This window comes from Nicrophorus vespilloides, unplaced genomic scaffold, assembly GCF_001412225.1.
Source record: "Nicrophorus vespilloides isolate i.1.1-1 unplaced genomic scaffold, Nicve_v1.0, whole genome shotgun sequence".
Taxonomy (NCBI): Eukaryota; Metazoa; Arthropoda; class Insecta; order Coleoptera; family Silphidae; genus Nicrophorus; species Nicrophorus vespilloides.
The window spans coordinates 801,158-819,010 of NW_017100085.1; the positions used below are offsets into that span (position 1 = coordinate 801,158).

The following is a 17,853-nucleotide window of genomic DNA, read 5'->3' on the forward strand; positions in this document are numbered from 1 at the left end:
CTCCTCTTTGTAACATCTAATTGTTAATTAAGATGTCGAATGTACGGGAAACGTAATAAAAGCGTGGAAAGGAAGGAAAGAGAGATACTTTCTTGGCTGCCTTCCAAGTGAAGAGAAACAGACGAGAGTTCCTGTTGGATACGTGCCGATATTTACAAATGTCTTCCTTTCCATTTCCTGTTGAGGGAATGCACTTTGGAGTTATTACGTTTTTTTTTCGGAAATTCCGTATTCTGATTCACGACGCCCATGCGATTAAGGCCGTCCCTCAAACACGTCGATTATTGTTAAAAATCCTCGTAAATCTTGCACACAAACCTACACTTCGACGAAAAAATAAAATAAAACTTGTTTCGCTCCGTGCAATAGACGAGACGCGGCCAATTGCAGAAGCACAGTTGCGACAGAAATTTCTAATTCCGTTGCTTTAATGTTCTGGGAAACATTGGAATCGTCATACCAAAAATTCGATTACCGCGAATTGAACAAGCTCTGATTCTAATAAGAATTTAGTAATGGATTCCTGAATAATAGACCTTGGTTTTTATTGATTTAGGTTTTTCCATAATTTTAGAAATTTGACTTCAATTTAAAGATATTAATAAAAAAAATACAACAATTAATTTAATAATTTAAAAACCAAGAAAATATATTTGTCCTTTTTTAAAAAACACAGTCAATATTATACACAAATACAAATAAATAACAGTTTTTATAATCAAAAAGTAAATATGAAATTATTTTTTTTTTCAAGATAATTACTTTTTCCAATTTTCATTATACCTTTGTATATAAATCAATAAATTTGTTTGATTTAAACTATTAAAACTTTCCAAATTTTCTAAGTAAAACAATTTTATATTAAAGTCATATACAAAATCATTAATAAAAGTAGTTTCAAGTGCTTAAGTAAATATAACCTCAAACACTTCACATTAATAAAATGTATTTAACAAAGACAAATGTTGACTTTTAAATACTTACTAAATCTATGCATACTAAAATATTGACAAATATAATTACAATCAAATTTCGTTGATATTTTAATATACTGTAATTTACTTTTTTTCGATTTTGGGTATTGAAACTTACTAAATCTATGTTAATTTTAATACCCAAATTATAGTGGAAATGACTTAATTAATATTACTACAAATATTGAATTGAATTGACAATGATTACATTGTCTACTTTCTTTATTAAAATTAATGAAATTAATGTTTTAAAAGCGATTAAATAAGATGATTTCATCAAATATTAATTAGTTGATAACGATGAAAAAAAAGCAGTTTAAGATCATCAAAGTAGAAAAGGTTACTTAATATTTGTATTAAATTAAATTATAATGAAGATTATTGAGATCTCGAAAACCTTATAAAAGTAACAGTTGATCAATAAAAATCGATTCTATTTAATTTAATATTCAAGGAAAACTGGTAGGTCAATTTTATTTTTTGTATTAATCTAGTCTTTAATTGCAGAAGTTTATCGTTTATTTCGACAACGAAACTCCATAATAATGGTATGGAATTAGTCACCGCAGTACGAAAGCAATGATTCATGTCTGAATGTTTTGCTCTACAAAATGTAAAGCTTATTGCAAACATATAGTAATAATATTTTTAGATAAAAATAATATGAATCCGAGTGAGCGGAAGTAAGATTTAACCTCGGGGAAATGTAAATGTTCAGACAATGTAGATTCCTGACATTCTTTGCAATTGAATTTAAAAAAAAAGATTCTCAGTTTAAAACTATAAGTATTACAAAATATGTAATGATTGCTTTATATTTTTGTTTGTTTCTGAATTAGTAAATAGAAAAAAGTAATTAAAAAAATATAACAAAATATTAACTTTTTTTCAATATTTATATTTGAAAATGTAAGTAGAAATTATTTACAAAATAATGTAAATTCTTAATTTTATTGTTTTTCTATAAATTTGTTCAAACTTGTTTTTATGTAAATCTATGAAAGTATACAAACAATTATATTTTCAATGTTTATATGGAAAAACGTTTCAATACAAAATATGAGTTGTATTGAAAATAATCTAATTGTTTAAAAATCTTCAATTAATTCTATCAATTATTTACTTTTTGTTTCTATATTCTTGTGTGTGAAAATTATATGAAAGTGTGGAATAAAAAGTTACTTTATTAAAATAATGTACATTTTTAATTTAAGATCAATTATTTTTAAAAATAATTGATTAGTATAAAATTGTTCTCATAAAATACTAAAATTTTGTAGATATTTGTAAAATATTTATGAAAATTTACATAAAATGTATAAAAGTTTACAAAAAATTACGTTGGTAGTATTTTTTTTTAATATTTATATGTAAATAGGTTACATTCATAAAATAATGTAAATTCTTAATATCAAATATTTTTTTTTATAAAATTATTCAAATTTTTACTATATTTTTTTATAAATATTTCCAAAACATTAATTTCACGTTTATTTATGTAATTTTCACTTTTTTTTATCAATTTAGTTTATTGTTGTATAATTTTTCAAAGTTTCTGTAATGCATGATGTAAAGAAAGAGTTTTTTTACTTGAAACAATAATTAATTCTTAATGCGGTGCATTTATACAGAAAGAACAAAAAAAGAAATAGAAACTGAATTAGTTCTGTTTTTTTTTTGGTTATCGATGTAGAAAATGGAATCGAACGTTTTGCATTTAAGTGAAGTTTCTTTTATAAATTTAAATTCGATTTATTTTCTAATTCCGCGCCGAAGGAAACAGCTAAATTGTATTTTAAAAGTGTTAACGACCCGTGCGTGTGAATAAAGCAAAAAACATTTTTTTTTTAAATGAAAGAAACAGAAATTGAATGGAATATTAAATATTAATTTGTAGGTGAGAAATGAATGTGTTATGTTCATCTATTTTTTCGTTTGTTTTTTGCAGACAATGCTTAATTAATACAGAGAGTAGAAATTTTTTGGAGATGTTCCTCTCTTGACCTCTCATTGAAGTCACCTGAATGACGCTATCTCCAATAAATAGTTTTCTACTTTTTTTTATTGTTAAATCTCTTCGTTTCTTTCTCTTATTTTTTTATTGTGCTACCGTTTCATCCTGATCTCTTCTCGAGAGGAAAGAGAGGATCCTAGGCAGCTTCTCCTTCTTTTGTTTTCTTCTCTTCTTTTTTTTTTGGTAATCGCGACACGACCAATTAGCGCTCGACAGGTGTCCGTGCAATTGCGTGCTTCCCAGATGGGGTGGCGTGGCGTGTGGGGGTGGCGCAGGTGGTATATGGGTCAGTGGTAAAACGGAGAGAGGGTATAAAAGCGGTCCTCACCGTTGGCGGCCGGTTACTTGCGTCGGCGAAAGTTGTCTTGCAGAATGTACAGTGTGTTGTTAGTTTAGTGAGCAGAGTGGACGGTCAGTGCGGTGCTTAACCGCCCCTAGTCGCAAGTTCACATCAACAGTTTTCGTACATCTACAAAGAAAAAAAAATAATAATAAATAAATAAATAAAATTATCCAACGATAATCAATCGAATCAAAGAAACAAAGAGATCAATTTGACTTTGTTTAATCCGTGAGGAGCAACGAAAAAATGGCCATACAAAGAACGTAAGTGCAAATCGACAAATCACTCGTTATTCCTTATATAACGCTTTTATATAATAATTAGAATGTGGTTTTGCTCCATATTTTTACGCAATTCGCGTGTGTTTGCTGCTGCTGCTGCCGTAGTAGCAGATCTCTGGCCTCGTTCGTTCTGCACGAAGAAAGCGCCTTTTTCGAGCATATGTTTCGCAGAAAATCGTTTAATTTTTGTGTTTTTTCCCTTGAGTAAATATATAAATAAATAAACGATTGATGCACACGTACGTGGCAGAAACTCGCGTGAAAGTACACGAACCCATCACTTTCTGTTCTTTAGTTTTTTTTTTTCAATTTACATAAGAACGAAGCAACAAAGCAAGAGTGAAAAAAATAAAAGCAGCTTTTGATCGATTCTTATGGAGAACAAACGATTATTTCCACAATTTCTTCTCAGCTATTTGGAAAACTCTCTGAATGACGAAACAGTCGTTTTCTTTTATTGAATTCTCTACAAAATTACAACTTGTTCATTTATGCATTTAACCAATAACCAACTATTTTTTAGTATTTAGAAAAGTAAATTTCTTACACTTCGAACAAACGTTTTTTTGTTCTTAACCAAATTATTACTTATTTATGAATTTAACCAATTTACAACTACATCATATTATTTAAAAAATACTTTCTTACACTTTCAACACATTTTTCTTCTTTCTTAACCAAATTATTACATATTGATTTACACGTTTACCAAATGTTATTATTACAAACATTCTAACTTTCTTACACTTTTTCTTTGTTCTTTACCAATTTATTACTTATTCTTTTATAAATTTACCATATTTAACCAATTAGCACCTACATTTTATTATTTACAGTTCCTCCATACTTTTCTTTATTATTGACCAAACTATTACTTATTTATTTATGAATTTACCAAATTTAACCAATTAACAACTAAATTTTCTTATTTTATATAAAGTTACTTTCTTGCACTTCTAACACATTTTGCTGCATTTTTCACCAAATTATTACTTTTTCATTTCTGAATTTACCAAATTTAACCAATTACCAACTATTTTATAATTTATAAATTATTAGTTGCTTACACTTCCAACACACTTTTCTTTATTTTTAACTAAATTATTACATATTATGCATTTACCAAATGTAAGCAATTTTTTAAATTTTATTATTTCAAAAAAATAGTTAATTTAATAGTTAACAACCAACATACTTTTGTTCCTTCTTTGCCAAATTATTACTTATTAATTTATACATTTACCAAATTTAACCAATTAACAACTACAATTTATTATTAATAAAAAAAGTTACTTTCTTGTTCTACTGACACATTTCTCTCAATTCTTCTTATTACTTGTTCATTTATAAATTTACCATATTTAACCAACTACTAAGAAAATGTACACTTCCAACACACTTTTATTTTTTATTCATCAAATTATTACTTATTAATTCACCATATTTAACCAATTACAAACTATATTTTATTATTTAAAAATTATTACTTTCTTGCACTTCCAACACACTTTTTCTTTATTCTTCACGAAATCATCATTTATTCATTTACCAAATTTAACCAATTAAAAATTAAATTTCTATTATTAAACAAAAAAGTAACTTTCTTAAATTATAAACACACCTTACCCAAATTAATCAATTACCAACTACTTTTAATTATTGAAAAACAAATAATTTATTGCATTTCCAACACACTTTTCTTTATTCATCACCAAATTTAACTAATCAACAACTAAAAATTATTATTTAAATAAAAAGTAACATTCTTACACAAACAACACACCTTTCTCAATTCTTCATCAAATTATTTCTTATTAATTTAACATATACAACCAATTAAATAATACATTTTATTATTACAAAAAATATTACTTGTTTTCACTTCCAACACACTTTTCTACATTCTTCACCAAACTATTACTTATTCATTTAACAAATTTACAACTACACTTTTATAAAAACATCACTTTCGTATAATTACACTTCTAACAAACGCACAGTCAATAAGTAATACTTTCAATTCTAATAACATCTAAACACATTTTACTTAATATATGCAAACTTATTATTTTACAAAGTATTATTATCTAACAATTTTTACTTCTTATTTTTGTTATTGCATAAACAAATTTGCAAAATTATTAATTTTATTATTTAGATTCTGTTGAAGACTGAATTAAAATTTTTGTATTTTCTATTTGTTTTTTTGATTGAGTAAATGATCAGAAAAATAGAAAGCCTATCCAAAATTAATAACTTTCTTAAACGATCATAAGATTAAGAGAAAAACTGTTACACTTTTGTTAATTTCTATTTTATTTGTGCTACATCTATTGAAATTGGAATAATTTAATTTAGCATTGAAAGCTTGCTGCATTTCCTAGATTATAATTAATGAAATTATACCCGCATTGCATAGCTATTTTCAATAATTATAGACAAAAGTCACCTTCGTTATTAATTTTTAAATTTTCGAGAGAAATTGACTTTCTTGAATTGAAATAATTACATTATTGAAAGACTTTTTATTTCTTACAATTAAACTTTTATAATAAGAAAATAATCTATTTTAATTATAAAGTAGATTCACAAAAAAATTAATAATATTGAACCAATAGATTGAAGAGAACTTTTAACACAAATTATAAAAAAAATACGTTTAAACTTTCGAAATATTTTTTTTTGTTATTTCTCATCGTATTAACATTATTATGCATATTTCATATTATTTTTAGTGGAATAAATTAAGATTTATCAAAAGTTTAAAAAACGTATAAATTTTATTTTTTTTTATAATTTTCGGTTTTCACTTTCTTTTCATAAATATTTATGAACGAAACACGTAACAATGTAAAACGTGAAGCGAAACACATGTTTGCATTAAAGTTACATAAATACTACGTGTAATTGTTACAATGATCGTAATAATTTGTTAATTACAAATTATATTTATTTGCGATTAAACACGATTCATTTTTCATTGAATTATTGATGCAGTTGATGAAATTCTCAACAAACTTAGTTGCGTGTGCAAAATAACAATTAATATTATGAATTTTTCATGCAATTAAATCACTTTGAACGTAAACAATTATTTAATTAATAAAACATCAATATGCAAATGTTGTTAGTTAACAAGTGTTAAAATAATAATTAATTATTAGACCTTAGTTAAAGCTTAAGTTAATTCATCACGTGTTACCATCAGACATGCAACATTCTCTTTCTAATTCGTTGGTTATTAATGAAATCGATGAAATTAATAACCGAAAATCCGGTTTTATTTTGTACGTGACTCTACGTTTAGCGATACGATTCTAGTAGCCTCGGGTAAAGTTTTCTTCGCTATATCTCCTATAAATCAGTTTATGTGCATAAATGAAAGTGAAATTAATGGCAACTTTCTTATTTTTAAGGCTAACAAAACGCAGACTGGACGCTACGTGTAAAGTCTACTACGTAAACGATCGAAAAAATGCGGATCTCGACCGATACCATTTTTAGTCATCAAGCTTAAAATCTCATTAAGCAGTTAATTTACTTATGTATAAAATACATACACATTATTTACTTTTTTTTATTCATTCTTTAATGATTTCCAGGAATGTTAATGCTGTTAATTTTACGGGTTTTCGAGCATCAGAAGAAAAAAAGTTCAATTTTCATGCTTCAATGTGTAACAAATTAACAAAATTTTTTGGTAATATAAATTTTATCAAATTTATTTTTTTTATTTAATTTAATTTAAAGTTGAACGAACTCACTGTTAAATAATTATTTCTGGATTATTGAGATTTGTAAATACAGTTTATTTGTTAGAAAGTTTTCCTCTCAACTGCTCCTCGATCACGAGATTCTTCAGTCGTGTGAATTGTTTGTATAGGAATGATGTTAAGATTTCTTACTTCAACACATTGCCTATGTTATACAAGAATATCATTAGTTTTGCTTCAACATAATTATAGGAAAAGATCACCCATTTTCTTAAAAACTGAAAAAAATATTGCTTAACTATTGGTGTAAGACAAATATGAATTAGTTTTGAAAATTCTGATTTTTAAATTTAAGCAAAACTGAAATATTTAATTTCTTAACGATTTACCTTTGTTACATAATTTCTTTAAAGTTTTACTATTGATAATTAATAAAAAAATTAAGTATTCAACTGTAATAATTTCTAGTACAAAATTGTATTTTTCTTTACTAATTTTTCTTGTAATTAATAGCATTGAGTACATGATTCATACATAAATTCATGAACTGGAAAGTGTTGCTAACAGTTGAAATTCCTACGTTTTATTATTAGATTTCTTGCAGTTACTAATTAGCAAATATGTTTGTCCGGACATTTCGAAATGAAAATTATTCAAAGCAGATGCAGATGCATACGAGTTCCTAATGAGCAACAGCAAATCCCGATACGCAGAAACCTCCGGAGGCTGCAAAGAATTAGCATAGTAAAAAAGAATGAGAAAGCTGCTTAATTACCTTCAATTAATTACAAATTAGCAATCGCTCCTGTTTTGGAAACAGTAATAGCAAATACGCCTCGCTCGTGTTTGGAAACATCTACAACTCTCCGGCTTTGCGTGCTTTATGTAACGATGATAATAACACTTAAACCAAACGATATCGATTAATCAAATACACGAAATTGTAGCCGAATGTTATTTAACATCGCTAAATGGAGGATAAGATGTCATAACATTGGCGACGTCGAGGAACTCGAGAGACTTTGACTCTTGACGTTGGATAACAGTCGGGTTCTTTTCTTTCTTTCTTCGTTTTATGTGCATTTGCGGCACCGAGACGCCTTTAGAGGTGCAGCAAACTGTGTCCAGAATATTGACTTACGTAAAAATTACGTCACGCATTTTTTTTTTCGTATCCATTCGAAAATGAAACTGTAGAAAATGCGACGACTGTAAACAACGACATAACTTCTGTTTTATTGACGGAGGAAATAAATTAGTTAAATGCCCTGTGAATCTTTAATCAAGTAGAATTATAAAAGAATTATAAATCATAAAATGCAAAGAACAAATGTAAGTTATTAATATTAAAACCAACATTTTATATTCTTTATATTATAATATTTTACAATAAAAATGCAACGTGAGTTGATTTAATAGTCTTACAACTGGAAACAAACACTGCTGAAAACCTCGTCATAGATGATTCATGAAGAAAAACTCTTAACAAATACTGTATTACAAATTGTAAAATATGTTAATTACAAATGAGTTTACTAAATACCTATTAATATTTTATAAAATTTACAAAGAAAATTTAAGAAAATATTTAAATTGCTTCATGATAGAAAACGTGATAAATATCATTCATAGTTCTTCATGATTATCATTTCATAATTTTACAAATAAAATAAAAAAACGATTAAAATTATGTAAGTCTCATTGAAGGTTGAGAACATTTCTATTCCATTAATAATGCTCAGTGAGAATAGACAAAAAACTGGTTTACTACTATTACAAACTTTGTAGTTTGTTTTTTTTTTTGCAAAAATGATTGCCAAATTTCATTTATAGCTATCGAGCAAAACCAGTTTGCTTCTTGGTAAAAGGGGCTTCGAATCAGGTTTTATTTCCAAATTGGATGAACTTTGGTGAAACGTTTAATTATAGTCGTATAAAGTTTGGTAGTATTTTACGAGCACTAAAATGACGATACTTAAATTAATTATTATTAATTGGAAGTCGATGTAAGATAAATGAATATGATCAGATATTCAAAATTATTTCGTTGGAATTTAATAGTATTATAATTTGAAAGCATTTATAGTGAAAACACAATTATTCAACAAGATATAATAGTTTATTCAAAATAATTTCCTGAAAATATTAGTTTTATTCTTTAGGATAATTGAACTAGATTTTAGAAGATTGGTTTCAAAACTTATTAACTTAATTTAGATTTATCATGTGTAGAAAATAGTTATGTAAATAGTTAGATTTGAGTAATGAAATGGAGAGTGAAGCAGTGAGAAAATGAAACTATTCAGATTAAGTTCGAATGCTCGAATGACAAATAATAGTACAACGAGTAAAAGAAACAGAAAGATTGATTGTCTTCGGAATTGCGGTTCGCTCGAGGAATTCAATAGTGGCGACAATGAAGTGGTTCGAAATATTCCGATCGCGCCTCAGCATCGCCGATTTGCAATATTTATATAAATGTATGTGTGTATGCATGAATCTATTTATGCATGTGTACATGAGTGTGTGTTCTTTCCTCTCCTCCGGCAGCGGTTTTTCTCGTCATTTTTATTCTTCGTCCCGACAACTTTCGTTTCTGCGTCAACAAGGTTACGCCGACCGCTGATGTTTAAACCATTAAGTGTTGGCCTATCCTTTCTATTTCATATTCTCCGCGATTTATTTGAATAAACTATTGACGACGATGGATCGCTTGAAGCGACAAAGAGAACATAAATTTAGATGAAGAGAGAAGTAGAAGAAAAAAAAACAGGCTGTTGCAGTTGTAGTAGTTGAATCCTCTAAATTGGCCGTTGGCCTCTTCCATCAAGTTCTTTCGTTATTCCATCATTATTAGTACATTTTTTTTTTGTTGTTGTTACTGCTGCTGTTCGTTATGTTCTGCTGTTGCAAAAATCAATGTCACCACTCGGTTTCCTTTCTACGCCATTAGACTGCTGCTTACAAATCCAACCTTCATCTCGGATTACTCAAACGGCAGCCGATGGAGAGTGAATAGGATTTTGCGAAATGCCACCTATTTTATGGGATCGTGTCGATGATCCATGATTCTCCTCGTATTTGATTGTATTTGATCCGAAAACAATGGGGATTCGTTGCGTAACGCTCGTAACTTTCTTCTTCCCGATTCTTCGCCACGATTTAATCTCGCCGTTGATTTGCGGTGAAATTCGCGACTTTTCTCGGAAGCTGTGAGCTGCGACCAATCAGCGTTTGATAATGGATGAGGAATGCGAAAGTCCGGCCACGTCTGCAACTTTGTATCTGTTTCATTCGAGTATCCAAGGTTCCTTTTACTTTGTCCCTAGGCTAAGATCGTCTTCATCTTTCACCAGTCAAATGTAAATATATATATGATACGTACTGCACCGAATTAGAAATTGAACGAATTACTGTAATTTTCTTGCTGATGCTTTTCGTTTTTTTATATTTCTTCTTTTGCTTGCGTTTGGGTGGTGCCTCGATGCCATCGACTCTTGGAGAATTCGACACTGCTGGGCTTGGCGGAGAGTGAAAGAGGAGAAATTTCTACTCTCCTCCAAAACCGCCTCGGATCAAGGTCAGCGGCGTGACCTTCCCGCCTCTAAGAAAGTCCTGCCGTCTTGCATCCGCCCTCAAGGATAACACTCACATTTTTCACGCCTTAATTACAGAACTAGTCTCATTCTTTACGTCTCTCTCTTTCTTTACGTCGCAGCCTCTACCTCTTCACAGCCGATTGTTTTCAAATTGTTACCTACCTACCTACATCACACTCTAAAACCACGAGCAAATTCCCTCGGCGCTGACATTTACCCAGTTACTCCTTGAACTTAAGTCATTTCCTTTAATTGATTCCTGACCTTTCGGAGCGCGTTGCATAAGTTGAGAAGATGAGCCGCATGAACGATGAGTAAAAAAAAATGTATATATATATACGTGCGGTTTTTCTCCAATATATATTTGCATTTAAAATCGACATTTGATATTTTGATGTTTCATAATTCCGATGGCATTTGATAACCTTTCGAAACGAAGTAAAAGTCCGCAAGAGATTTTGCCCTATTGGTTGCGAGCAACAGAAATACGACACAAATAATAAATAAGTAAATATGTAAAAAGTGTCGCTATTGTATTTCTTAATGGCGCAGTATTATGCAAACAATGAGTTAGTTATCCAATGAAGCTGCGGTTTCTGGGATTCCAATGGATAAATCAATTTATCTTCGTAGAGATGAACTTCCTGACCGTTACCTAATTGTCAATATGAAGAGAGGCTCTTGCGTAAGACGCGTGTGCACACTTTCTAAAACTCATTTGCGCTGCAATCAAATCGTACGTTTCTTTTGTCTAATTGTTTCTTCTTCGTTTCAGGATTTTAATATTGGCGGCGGTGTGTCTGGCTTACGCGGAAGTCGATTTGATAACGGAACCGAAACCGGGGCAGGAGTACGTGTTCCTGCAGACTTCCGGCGCCGGATCCAGGCCCATCGAGCGCAAGGAGAAGGCCACCGAAAATGAGCGCGTTTTCGAGACTGCCCACAAACTGCCTCCATCGTTGACCTTTGCCTTGAACAGTGCCGAAGACGATGAAGTTAAGTCTTCGAAGCCTCACAAGAGGCAGGTTCCTGCTGGAGCCATCAAGCTCGATCCACTCAGATTGATCGAGATGTACAAGGATCAATTGAAAACCACCACAAAGGCCACGCCCAATAACAAATCCTCGAAGAGGACCAAGAAGGAAGCCAAATACGATGTGACCACGCCGAACTCCATTTTAACAACCGGCGCTCCGGTCCGCAGATTCATCGACACCGATGACATCCCTCTTGTAGCTGCAGGAAGCGAGAAGCAACGTTCCAGGATCCAAGTCAAGAAAGGACCTAATGGCCAAGAGTACGAGTACGAATATGTATATTATTATTACGATGACGAAGATGAGAAAACGGACGGAAAAGTTTCCAACTCCCACGATGGCCCAGCCCGTAATGAAATCACTCAAAAACCTTCCAGAGGCAGAGGAACCACCGCCGCTCCTGAACCAGCCGTCAATGAGGTCTTGCCAACAGGAAGATCCCGCTCGCGAGGAAGGCAATTGGATAACGCTGACAGCGTTTCCGAAGAGAGGCTGCCGGCCAACACCAGGTTCCCACCGAGGAGCAGGAATCTGAATACCACTCCACTCCCCGAAGAAGAGGAAGAGAAGGAAGTTAAACCGACACGCAGTCGTACCAGGGGAAGACCCACCACCGAAGCTCCAGTCGATACCGACAGTGTTTCCGATGAAACCCAAGTAATTAAAAAACATTGAAAAGAAATGTATTCAATTTAACTAAATAATTCTTCGTCTTTAGGGAAGCCGTCGCACCCGTCCGGATAACAGGAGACCATCTCTGATCGACAACGAGACCTTCAACACTCACACGACGGCCAGTGAACCACCAAGCGCAAGCGGACCATCTTTCCCATCAGATCTCCCAGCTGGACCTGTAAGATTCCTTGGAGCAACTCCAAATGAAAAATCTGATCTCCCTGTAAGACTAGTAAATTAAAAAGCATTAATGATTTTCTTTTTCATGCATGTATAATTTAGGAAGCAGAAAAGCCCGTAAAGGAGAACGAAGAGGATGAAGAAGAGGAGGAAGATAAACCGGAAGAAACTGCTGCTCCTGCAGTCAACGACGATGATGTCGAAGCTGAAACTCCGGCCACCGAAACTATTGCTCCTGAAGATATCACAACCATGATGTCGCCAATGGACAAAATGGCTCTGTATCTGTACGCTGTATCGAAGGGAACTGAAGATAATGAAGAAACTACTGAACCGATAACTGATATGGACATGGATATGGAAACCACCACTTTCGAAATGACCACTGAAGTACCCACCACTGAAATGCCAACCACCACCCCAATTCCTACTACCACCACCACTACTACGACCACAACAACTACTCCAGCTCCAACAACCACCGTAGCTTCTGGACCAGTTTTCGGCAGAGGCAGGAATCGTAACCGTGGATTAACCGGAAAGAAGACCACCCAAGCTGCTGCTGCTGCTGCCACCACCGAAGCCACGCAAGAAACTAAACCAAAGGGTCGTTTCGGAAGACCGTCCTTCGGTAACAGACCAAAGCCCGGCGCACGCACCACCACCGCTTCTCCAGAATCCCACGATGAAGCTCAAAAAGAAGATTCCAAGCCAGTGGGACATGCTAGGGTAATGCATACATTTTAATTTGATTGCGTATTATAAATATTAAATATTTATTGATCACTTTCAGCCAACAATTGGAAGATCTCGTTTTGGAACCAGCCGCACTCGTCAAACCACCGCAGCACCATCCGAATCATCCGATGACTCTGGATCTGCAAGCTCCGCTGCGCCAGCAAGGCCATCCTTGAGACCAAGACCTACCTTCAACTTGAGGACCAGAGGACGCACAACTGCAGCTCCAAGCGGTGACGGAGAATCTGCTGCACCAGCCGAAGAAGGCGCACCAGAAGTAGCTAGCACTACTGCCAAACCCAGGGCCAGGATCGGAGCTACCGGAAACGTCCGACCATTGAGACCCGGTCCAAGATTGAACTTGGGTGGTAGAGGACGTCTTGGAGCCACCACTCCATCGACCGAAGCCCCGGCCGAACCAACTGCAGCTGTCGATGAGGAGGAAGCACCAAAAGAGGAACAGACTTCAGAGAAGGAAGCGGAAGCCACTCCAGCTCCAGATACCTCCAATCCTTTGACCCGTTTGCGCAACAAGCAACGGCCGAGCCTTCAGGTGCGCCCGAAGGCTGCAGCCAGCGCACCGGTTCAGGTGAGAAGGGTGAACCCACTGTTGGCACGTCGCAGACCAGGCGTGACCCAAGAACCGTCCACCGAAGCCCCCAAAGAAGAACCATCGACGGAAGCTTCCGAAGAACCTGAAGATGAGGAAGGCGATGAAGAAGCAGAGGCACCAGCTCCAAGCTCGACGACCACCACTGAGGAACCAAAGGGTTTGAACAAATTGTTGGCTGCTCGCAGGAGATTACCTCACAGGCAGCCAGGCACACTCGCCTAAGAAAATGGGCCAAGCCCACGATTTCTTGTATCTTGTATCAAGAAATACCCGTTCAGCTGTGTTAAAATAAAACTATTTAATAATGTTATTGCCGTTCCGCATCGCGCATCAACAAGAAGAACATATGGATAAAAAGAAAAACACAACACGCCTCAAAATGCGTGGGAGCCCCTCAAACAACCAGCACGCCACCAACACCAGCATAATGCAAAATAATATTCAATCCAAATCAAATTCCTATTCCTTGTATATAAATATAAATCTCTGAAATATAAACTTTCACTTCCACCTAAACGCCTGTAAAACTCATCTAAGTGATTTTAGTCTGACGATATTTTCTTAGCTACTATTGACCCTTGCTCGAAACTATTCCGATACATTTGATTAAATATCGTCTGCGTTTTTTTTTCTCTTTATATTTATTACCTTTAAAAATTTAGACTAATTTGTAATTATTTAAAATTGAATTAAGTCCCTTTTAGTTTTTTATCTCATTATTATTTTTTTTATTATTATTATTTGTTTAATAATTTCGGGCCTGACACGTGCCAATATTCTTATAAGAAAATCATACACATCGAACATCCAACCGGATGTTTGAAACAATATGAAATATTACTGTACATACAATTTTTTTTAAATAAAATAATATTGTAGTCTACATTTATTTGTGTAATAAAAAAACCTTACTACCAACCAATATTTAAACATATATTATCTAATACATAAAGACCCAAATCATTCTTAATTGCTCAGAAATGTTGTTTTAAATGTCATTAAATATTTGGTGAATAATTTAATACATTTCACAAATGGTTAAGTAGACAAATCTTTCTTAATAATTATTTAAATCAGAAATGTCCAACCTTTTAGCTTCCCTGGAAAATGCAATTAAGTTTACCTTTTTTGGGCATTAAGTTTAGAAATTCCAATGGTAATTTCATATTTACAAATTTAATTAATAGTTATGAAGTTAACTTATTAAATAAGCAATTTATTTATTAAAATAAGGTTTCTGTCAATTTATTTTGAAACTGAAGTATTCATATTTTCTATACAGAAAACAAATTCACAACAAACGTTATCAGTACATTATCGCAAATTGTTAAAACGTGTGCGAATTTCATAGGATAAAAAGAAAACCGTTTTTGTTTTCCTAACATTTTGATTATATGGGAATTGTTGGGTAAGAAGTAAATAATATAAAATTAATGATTTAGGTGTTTAATATCGGTTTTATTTACAGGAAATTGACATTGTATCTCATTTATATTCAATTTTCATATATATTTTTTTTCTTTAAATCACGCTCGAAGAATATGAGTGTAAAAAAATCTCTCGACGATATGTACAAATATAATTGGAATGTGCTTGAATTCCATTTGACCAGAAATGGAAATCGAACAAACGCTAAAAGATCAATTTAAAAAAAAAAAGAAAATATTATTAAAAATAAAATAATAATAAATAAGTACAAAATTAATTTAAAGAAAATAAATCGAATCAAAACCATATTTTATCTTTTCTTTTTTGCTGTAATATCCACTTGTTATGGAAGTTATCAGAAATATCACATTGATGGCTCTTGTCGACGGTTCGGGATGGATGGAGGATAAGGATTCTTACACTAATCAAATGGCCCGTACTTTCCGCCTCTGTATCAGATTGGCAGAGCTCATCCTGTCATCGTACTGTTGTGCTTTGATGTACAGGAAAACACCAGCGATCACAATGAATGTACCTAGGCCACTGAGCAGCGTCACGGGATTACCGAACATCAACACCGACAGCCAGATCAAGAATGCTCGTTTCGCAGTGTTTGCCACGCTGAAAATAATTTGAAAGAAATAAGTTAAAAAAACAGAAAGAAATGCTGCGAATAAGCTTACCTGTGCGTTACCGGACTTATGTAATCCATCAGGACATAAGCCGTGATGCTTTGGAAGTGAAAGAAGAGACCGTTGAGAATGAAATAAAACACGTGAGGAAAATCCGGACGATGGAAACTGGACAGATCGACCAGTAGAAGAGTGGCTGGTATTTGGACTACGACACTAGCGAGACTAGTATAAAATTGAAGCTCAGCTGGACTGCAAAGAAATCATCAGTTTAGAACTATTAACACAATAATTAACACAAAAGAACATTGTTTAACTTTTGTAAGAAATATCAAATATAGTGCATGACTGAATGTAATTTTGGATAAATTGTCTTCATAATATCAACAATTTGATCACTATGATCATTTGTAAATGCGCATATTTGTTGAATGAACTTACGTGTATTTAAATTTATCACCGGAAATGAGCATCTTCGAGTAAACGTTCTGCAGACATTCGGTGAGATTCGTTGCCATCGCGGCTATGAATCCTCGCAATTCGAAGCTGATTTCGTTGGCCGAACATAGAGCCAATCCGGACATCACAGGTAGTAAACTGAGGTTGACGAACAGACCAGTCTGCTCTCCTGCAATTACGTGAAACAATTAAATTAAGCCTATTAAATATTAAAGTGTATTCTTCACTTACCTAATAACAATCTTGAGATTAATACTGTAAAGAGAGGCGCTGAGCTTTTTATGGTTTCAGTAAAACTTACAGCTACATAATTTAAAGCAACTAAACCCAAAACAACTGTGAGAAACCTAGTACATCCAACTAAAATCATGTGCCTATAGAATCCTGGAGGTTTGCTGAGCCTTGGAGATGGTTTGTACATGCCACAGGGGAAATACATTTGAATGAATCCACATGTTGCAGTCATCAACATTTGGCAAGCACCTGTTTAGAGCAGTGAATTATAAATGTCTGATGATTATGATTATCTGATGAGACTCACCTAATATTGTTGGATCCCCATTCAAATATGTCAGAATGTATTTGTTTAGGAACAAGGTGCATCCACTGAAGACGTACCAGAGTAACAAGAAAACAATAGCCCTAACATTTAACAGACCTGATTTATTTTCACTAATAATCACTTCGTGATCCTTCTTGACCTCATGGTTCTTCGCAACATTTGTACTGTTATTCTGATCATTTTCCATGTTTGCTTTGGAGATAAATAATTCTTATGCATTAAGTTAGAGAGGAACGAGTCGATGTGCTGTTTCGCAACGCAATCAATATCCACACATATCGTGTTAGTAAACGAAACTGCGCTTTTCCTACTATTTTAACGAATTTTCAGATTTGTTAGCAATCTGTCACGATGACATCTTCGCATCTGACGTTTACAACTTTCTCTTTGATTTTACTCGGTTGGGGACATTGCAACAACGACCGGTTTTCCACCAATTACATAATTGGTCACGGAAATCTTTTTCGGAAAAAAGACGCAAAACAGATAACTTTTAATGCCATTGAGAAGTGCTTCGGCTGTTGAAGGTTATGTTGTTTATATTTTCAGTGCACCGGAATGCAAACCAAAACGCTTAACGTCATATAAAAAGTTATGTAACTTTC

General features: G+C 32.9%; 2 protein-coding genes across 5 annotated transcripts; one reads left to right on the plus strand and one right to left on the minus strand.

The window, feature by feature from the left end:
- Window positions 1-3,348: 3,348 nt before the first annotated feature.
- On the plus strand, window positions 3,349-14,782 carry LOC108567170 (mucin-5AC-like). Of its 4 annotated transcripts, none has more exons than XM_017927488.1 (6): window positions 3,349-3,594; window positions 11,700-12,227; window positions 12,339-12,618; window positions 12,680-12,859; window positions 12,919-13,545; window positions 13,610-14,782. In XM_017927488.1, exons 1-6 carry the CDS (start codon window positions 3,578-3,580, stop codon window positions 14,387-14,389), a joined length of 2,412 nt encoding a protein of 803 aa, XP_017782977.1. In that variant the 5' UTR covers window positions 3,349-3,577; the 3' UTR covers window positions 14,390-14,782. The 4 variants fall into 4 exon arrangements, with proteins under 4 accessions (XP_017782977.1, XP_017782978.1, XP_017782975.1 ...); XM_017927489.1 differs by having other exon boundaries at window positions 11,700-12,221; XM_017927486.1 differs by having other exon boundaries at window positions 11,700-12,618.
- A 1,120-nt stretch (window positions 14,783-15,902) lies between these two features.
- On the minus strand, window positions 15,903-17,843 carry LOC108567144 (solute carrier family 35 member E2-like). Its single transcript, XM_017927443.1, has 5 exons — window positions 17,228-17,843; window positions 16,918-17,169; window positions 16,669-16,855; window positions 16,279-16,479; window positions 15,903-16,216 (listed from the first exon to the last, which is right to left on the minus strand). Exons 1-5 carry the CDS (start codon window positions 17,433-17,435, stop codon window positions 16,021-16,023), a joined length of 1,044 nt encoding a protein of 347 aa, XP_017782932.1. The 5' UTR covers window positions 17,436-17,843; the 3' UTR covers window positions 15,903-16,020.
- Between the last annotated feature and the right edge of the window lie 10 nt (window positions 17,844-17,853).